This window comes from Octodon degus, unplaced genomic scaffold, assembly GCF_000260255.1.
Source record: "Octodon degus isolate 3935 unplaced genomic scaffold, OctDeg1.0 scaffold00008, whole genome shotgun sequence".
Classification (NCBI taxonomy): Eukaryota; Metazoa; Chordata; class Mammalia; order Rodentia; family Octodontidae; genus Octodon; species Octodon degus.
The window spans coordinates 11,374,537-11,382,112 of record NW_004524584.1 but is presented as its reverse complement, the minus strand read 5'-3'; the positions used below and the strand labels follow the sequence as shown (position 1 = coordinate 11,382,112).

The following is a 7,576-nucleotide window of genomic DNA, read 5'->3' as shown; positions in this document are numbered from 1 at the left end:
AACTTTTCAACTCTTTATTTGATTTGTTCATTCTCAATGTTACTTTTTTGTGCAACTGGGCTCTGTTCAGAAGACCTTGCCTTACACCTATGTTTTCAAGAGGTTTATCTATTTTTATCTTCCAGCATATTGTTTCTGTTACAACATTTAGAGCTTTGATCAATTTCTATTTTAGTTTAGAACATGGTGAGAGATATGGGTTTAGAGCCAGTCTTCAGCATCTAGATAGCCATTTTCCCCAGAATCAGTTGTTAAGGAAGCTATCTGTCCTCTAGCATGTATTTCTAGCTGTTATCAGTAATTTTGCAGCAGAATATGTATGGAGTTGTTTCTGCATCATTCTTCTGTTCCAGGGATCCATATCTGTTTCTTTTATCAGTACTATGCTATTTTTATCAGTGTAGCATTGTAGTATAACCTGAAGTCTGGAATTGTCGTGCCTCCAATTTTACTCTTTTACTCAGGATTGTTTCTGATATTCAGGTTCTCTTCTGGTTCCGCATGAGTTTTCAGATGGTTTTCCGCGTTTCTGTGAGGAATGCTATTGGTATTTTGATTGGGGCTGCATTAAACCTGTGTACCAGTTTGGGGATCACGGGCACTTGACAATATTGGTTCTGCCTGTCAAGTAGACACCTTTCACTTTCTTAGTTAATTCCTAAGTATTTGATCTGTCTAAGCGCTATTGTGAATGTATTATTTTCCTAATTTCTTTCTCAGTGAGTCCATTACTGCTATCCAGGAACACTGTCGTTTCTGTGTATTGATTTTGTAGCTTATTAGTTCTAGGAGTTTTTTGGTGGAATCTTTTGGATCTTATATATAAACCCATTTACACATAATGTAATTAGACTTCTTTTTAAATTTTTTTCTGTGTTTTATTTTCATTATTTTAACACAGGGTCTTGCTACACAGCTTGGACTTGTAGTGATTCTCTTGTCTCACCCTCCTTAATGCTGGGATTACAGTCATGTGCCACCACCCCCAGTTCCAGGGTTGGCGCAGTGCACCCGAATCTCTGGGGCCATCATGGCATGTGGTACTGGAGATCAAACTTAGGACCTGGAGCTTTCCAGAGAGGTGCTTATACCGCCAAGTTATCTGCCCAGCCCCGATAATTGGACTTCTTCTTTTCCTAATATGTTAGGAGCCTCAAAAGCTAGGAAATTGATCAAATGTGTGTAAGTGGGACTAGGTCTCAGTGCCTAAAGCAAACAAGGTACCTCGGTCCTGAGATGAACATCCTGTCTGGTTAAGGTTAGCTAGTAGTCACTAGGCAACATTGTGTCACATGTGTTAGTCTTCCCTATCAGGAAGACTTGTGACCACCTAGCCCAGCTTTTGTCTTTTTGTCCATCTTTTTTTTATTTTTGTCGCCGTTTTCTTCTTTAAGCACTGAGGTCTAGTCCTACATACACACGTGTGATCAATTTCCTAGCTGCCACAGCTCCCAACACTATATATATTCCTTTTATTTCTTTTTCTTGCCTCATTTCTCTGGCTAATGTCTCAAGTACTATACTGAAGAAGAGTGGTGATAGTGGACTTCTTGTCTTGTTCCTGATTTTAGAAGAAAAGCATTCCGTTTTCCCCTTTGAATCTGATTTGGCAGTGGCTTTATCATTAGAATCATTCTTATGCTGTGATGTGATGGGTAAATTCTACTCCATCCCCTTTGCTTCCTTCTGAGGACTTTAGCACATGGGCAGGATGGAAAACAAAACCAACTCCTTCTTTCCTCCCCTCTTCTCTAAGAGTTTGTCTCCTTTGAGACTATCAGCCTCATTTCTCTAAATCCAAGGATCCATGGAGGACTTTTAAGGCAAAATTTATGTCAGAAAGATCCATCCTTTCCCAGAGACAAAAACCCAGTAGAATATGTGTGATTCACACTAGACCCCACCAGTGGGGAATATGCCAGGTCTAGAGCATCACTGTGCTATAGGATTTTAATCACCATGCACACACTTAAATAAGCCTCCAAAACTTTAAAGAATTATGATTTTGGTTTCTTTGTAAAGTTTACTGAACTTTTTGTTGAACTGTAACATACATCAGAATTATTTACAACTGCACGTGCCTTGATCAGCCACCTAGACAAAAAATAAAACATACCTTTGTCCCAGAAGCCTCCTTCATGTCCAGCCTAATTCGCCTTCCCTGAGATGATCACTATTCTAGCAGCATAGATTATATCTACCATTCTTAAACTTTTGATGAATCTCTTACCATGTGCTCCTATTTTCCTGGCCTTTTCTGCTTAACTTTATGCTTGTGAGCATCACATGTGCTGTTGTAGTCCATCATGTGACTATAACATGATTTATTTATCCATTTTGCTATTTTTTAAATGTATTTGGTACAGGGTCTCACTATGCAGCTTAGATTCATAGTGATCCTCCTATTCTCAGCTTCCTCAGTGCTGCGATTACAGGCATGTGTCACCACATGGGGACCCAGTGGCCAGCTCACCTCGCCCAGGGGTGTGGATGGTATGGCATGTGATACCGGGGATGGAACCCCTGTCTCTGTACTTGCCCAAGCAGTTACTTAGTCTTCTGAGCTATCTCACTGGCCCCATTCTGCTATTTTTTTGATATTTGGGTTGTGTCTAGTTGTTGCTAAAGACAGTGCTGTTACTAATATTATTTTATATGTCATTAGTGGATTTTGTACACGTTTTATTGGGTACATACTTTAGGAGCAGAAGTTCTTCATCAAGACACATATGCCTACTTTCAACTTAAGTCTTTACAGTCAAACTCCTCTCAAAAAAGCTTGATTCATAATTCCTTCTCAATATACAATGGTTATAAGGCTACATACCAATTAGGATGGCTATAGTTCATCAAAACTGACAATACCAAGTGCTGATGAGGTTGTGGGATGACTGGAAATCTTACAGGACATCTTCTTTAGTAGATATGCCTTCATTGTATAATATATCAGTCCAAGAAATGAGTTAGTACAATATATGTTGACAAATGTAAGTACTATGTATTCACTAGCAACAGCTTTATTTAAAATGTAGAGAAGTTGCACTTGAAGAAAACATTGCTTAGTGAGCGACCTCTGATAACAGTCTTCTGAATTGGGAGTTTTCAAATAACTTCTAAGTATCTAATTTAAAAACAAAAATTATTCACAATAAGAGTAGTTATGAAATAGTTGTACAAATAAGCAGACATTTCAGCCTGAAAAATAAAAAGCATGAATTCACTTGAGGTATTGATATACAATTTTCATTGACTTTGATGAGAATTCCCCCTAATTATCTGCCATAAAATGTGATTATGTAACATTTGTAAAAGAACCTGAATAACATAAAATGATTTTTTGATCTCAAAAGAAATTATATATGACTTCAAGATGGCTGAAAATTCAACCTATTAAAATGTGTATGGAGGGGGCCGGGGAGATGGCTCAGTGGAATAAGCGCTTCCCTGGCAAGCGCAAGGGTCTGAGTTCAAGTCCTGGTTCTGCCAAAAAAAAAAAAAAGTATATGGTGTGTTGTTTATCAACTATATAAATTATAGATTTTTTTCAATATTCTTCCCACCCACTTAGGAATATGCATCTCAAATTTAAAACAATTCTGTTTTCTATGTGTGGTTTTAGAGGGTTGCTATTTCAAGAAAAATTTGGGAGAGCAGATGACAGAATAAATAGAACACACATATGATTGGATTATTCATAGGAATGCATGAAAATGGCCCAAATCCTAAAAATCAAAGCTTATTCAGTTAGAATTTCTGATCGTACAGAAGCTTGTTTGACTGTTCCAGACTTCCCTTTTCTTTTCCCATGTAAATTAGCATTGGAGAATCTAGCAAAATCATGTATTTGATCCACACAGGCTAGGAAGCTTCATCTTTTGACAGAATCAGTGTTAGAAATCATGTTTAATCATGAATCTGCATTAAATGACTTTTTGTCTAGTTGCATAGATTATAAGAAATACATGGGAGCCAGGGAGATGGCTCAGTGGAATAAATGCTCCCCTGGCAAGTGCAAGGGCCTGAGTTCAATCCCTGGTTCTGCCCCCACAAAAAAAAGAAAAAAAGAAAAGAAAAGAAAGAAAGAAAGAAGCATAAACCTGTTTATAACTCACATTGACCAGTTTATCTACATGCAATTTAAATTAGTTTCAATTGTAAAATATGCTGATATATGGTTTTTTATGTTATCTCCAATCAAATGTTTTAAGATTGAGAAAGAACTAATATATTCAATAGAATAAAAGTTTAGACTTTACCTTTATTTTATTTTATTTTTTACCTTCATTTTAGTTGTTTGCCTTTTTCACAAAAATCTAATTGGTATTTACTCCAGGTATACCCTTCTTAGAGTCCTTCAGAGGGAAATATTTAAGCTTAAGGTGGAATTAAAATGTAGAAAGTAATTTCAGACTTTCATCCAAAAGGAAAGATATAATGTTCATATACACTTGAGTAATATGACTCATACAGAAAAATTCCAAGTTTATTTAAGTGCAAAAGCCGTTTGCTTAAAAGCTTACTAAGTATCTGGAACAATTCTGTGTCTGTTGGTGATTGCAAATTACTTATTGATTGATGAAGGTAATCTGAGCTAGATCAGCAGAACAGCCTGGCAGGTGGCACTCAGCAGGCCCAAATAAATGGTGCCTCCTCTTAATTCATAGGAGCATTGACTGAATTGACTGCCTCAAATGATTTTCTCAGTGCCCTGGAGTCGCAGCTCTGTCTGTGGTCCTTACACTCAAGCTGGAAGGCTTTCAAGCTGGCCTGCTAAGAATAACATCCCCCAGCATGTTCCTCTTTTCAGTTTCTCCTGGAACATTTGCATAGGCATTGAGAAAATTCAGGATTCCAGAATTCCCTGAAAACTGTAAACATAGGGGGCAAGCATATGGGGAAAGTGTATGGGGACAGCCAGGTGTCCAGGAAGAGACAGAGAGCTATGGCAGGAAGTATGAGTAAAGTGTGGCATGTAAGATTCCATGAGCTCGCTATCAAGAGATTGATATATTAATATTCCAAATACCCCATCAAGGGCCAGAGAGATAGCTTAGTAGAATAAGCCCCTGCCTGGCAAGTGCAAGGCCCTGAGTTCAATCCCTGGTACCGCAATAAATAAATAAATAAATAAATAATCCAAATATCCCATTGATATCAAGAGATGCTAATCCCCAGAGTTGTGCAGCATGCTCATGTTACTGTGGTAGAATCATCCTCAGTGCTGGTTTTCTCCCCACCGAACAGGAAAGTACAATCTACCTGGTCTCAAAAGTAAATGTGCCCAGACCCTGAGGAAATGTGGAGAAACGAGGAGGATGGGGGACAGTAGCAAGAAGGGGCAGCTCCAGGGCCTGGATACAAAATACCATCCCAGCAGTCATGCCGCACTTGCTTTTCCCTTAGCCGCGTTCCCTACGCTGAGCTCTGCGCCCCTACCCCACTCTTACCTAAACTCCATTCTCATCATTGTGCAGATGCCAGGCAGAGGAGAAAAAGAAAATATGTGTGAGCCACTTGCACTTGCAACTTATTTCTGCTCTGTCCTGTCGGAGTTTTGAGGGATAGTTAAACACATTAGACACAAATTACATTTTTAAGGTGGGCTATTCAAACCCTGTTTTTCTTTTTCCTTTTTAGGGGATTCCTGGATTTGGCAATAGCATACAAGGACCTAAGGGCTTGAACGGAGAACATGGAAGACAGGTAATTATGTGGGTGCTTGAAAGCAAACTTCTCAAGTGATGCTGTGACTATGAGGCCCAAGTTCTTAGTAACAAAATAAGAAATATCTGATAAAGAATTTGGAATCAGAGTGACTCTATTTGGTAAAAGGAAACTATTGTTAAGAGCAAGAAGTTCTTTCACTTCTGCTTATCTACTACTCTGGACTCAGAACATGTTCTCTTTTTAATTGGGGAGACTTGCTTTACTAAACCACATGCTTGAGGTTTTTATTCATGAATAAAAGCATCTAAATTCTAACTTAAAATGGTAGATCAGCTGACTTTAAAAACAAAGGAAGCAGTGCTAACCAAAAGAAATTCTTGGCCTTCTCAGTTTGTGTAGGACACAGTCCCTAAAAAGACATAGTCTTAATATGTTAAAAAGAAAGCTTCTAGATCCAAATGCCCGTACCCTCAAGGCTAATCTCTTGATATTGAGCTCTTGACATAATCTTACAGGTCACAATTTGCTCATTTTAACCTGTTTTTTAGGATTTGAAGTAAAAGGATTATCTGAAAAATGTGTTTTTCTGGCTCTGCATGATGATAATTTCATGTAGGGAAGGAGTCTTCCACGGTAGGAAGAACTTGGAGCTAGGCCTAGGCCCTGACTCGGGCTCCATGCCTCACCAGCGTTATGGCCCGGGGCCACTCCGTACAAACCTCAGTTTTCTCATATGCAGCACAGGGTAAGAACTCCATATTTGTACGTTCCAGAGTTGCAAATTATTCCATACTTCTGCTGCTTGAGAATACTTACAAGTATTTTGAGATTTATCCGCAGTATGGTGTTAACGTACGCAAGTTAGCCACAAAAGAAATTCAAAAGCAGAAATCCAAACAAGGTGTAGTCATTTCTGACACATAGCATGCTACACCAGGGCCCCACGGTGGGGACAGTTGGGCAAGAGTACTCTGTGATACATCCCCCAAACACAAGTTAGACAATGATAAAGAAGAGCTGAAGCCACACTGCTGGTGTTTTGTCCTGCTGTTTCTCACGGCCCACATACAGGTGTGACTTATGATCAGGGGAGGTTCATGGCACTTTTCAAAGGGAGAGATCTGTCAGTGGCACAAACTCAACTGTGTCTTCCCCAGAGCTCAAGCTGATGTTGAAGTAGGAACAGTGTCAATACTGTGTAATTGTCTCCCTCATCTGTCTGTTCCTTTGACAGGGCAGAAGAGGCTGGCCGGGCCCCCCTGGGACCCCAGGCTCCAGGAGAAAGACAGTAAGAGCCCAAGACTTCCTAGACAAAGGGGAGACGGGGTAACTTAATTATGGTGAAAATGGTTGACTGTTGGGAGCAATGAGGTGGTTCCAGGGAGGCTCACTGACCCAGGAATGCAGACCCAGCATATTGCCCAGGATAGGCTGGTGAGAGGCTTGGGAAAGCCCGTGCAGCTGAGGAAGGAAGAGGCCGGTTGCAGGGGATTATGGGAGCATTGCTACACAGAAGGAGCAAAGCAGCCAATGAGGGGAAAGGGGCTGAAGCTTGGCCTACCTGCTAGGCTAACCCAAGCTGCCAGGGATTCATTTCAAGTCCAATTTTGTGACTGTTCAGAAATGTCAGCCTCGGTGGAGGCATACATCTGAGGGCTACATTAGGCTACTAGTTATGAATTCCTTCGCAGCTATTTTTTGTTCTTTTGTTCTATATTTCGTGGGCGTTTTAAGCATGCATACTTGAGTTTCTGTGTTTGACGGCTTAGAAAAGTACTTTACTCAATAAGGAGAGAGAGGGCCTGCCTGATAGCCCAGCGGACTAAAGCGCCTGCCTTGGAAGAGCGCAGGGGCCGGGTGCCATCTCAGATGTGCTCTGCTGGCCCTACGCTCCCTACCCCCCCACCCC

At 40.2% G+C, this 7,576-nt stretch overlaps 1 protein-coding gene across 1 annotated transcript in view; it reads left to right on the top strand.

Moving 5' to 3' along the window:
- The window catches only part of Col6a6 (collagen type VI alpha 6 chain), a 119,842-nt gene that overhangs the window by 40,588 nt on the left and 71,678 nt on the right, over window positions 1–7,576 (top strand). Inside the window, exons 20-21 of the mRNA XM_004625220.2 lie at window positions 5,638–5,703; window positions 6,902–6,955. Coding sequence (XP_004625277.2) covers window positions 5,638–5,703; window positions 6,902–6,955 — 120 coding nt within the window. The remainder of the gene's footprint in view (window positions 1–5,637; window positions 5,704–6,901; window positions 6,956–7,576) is intronic.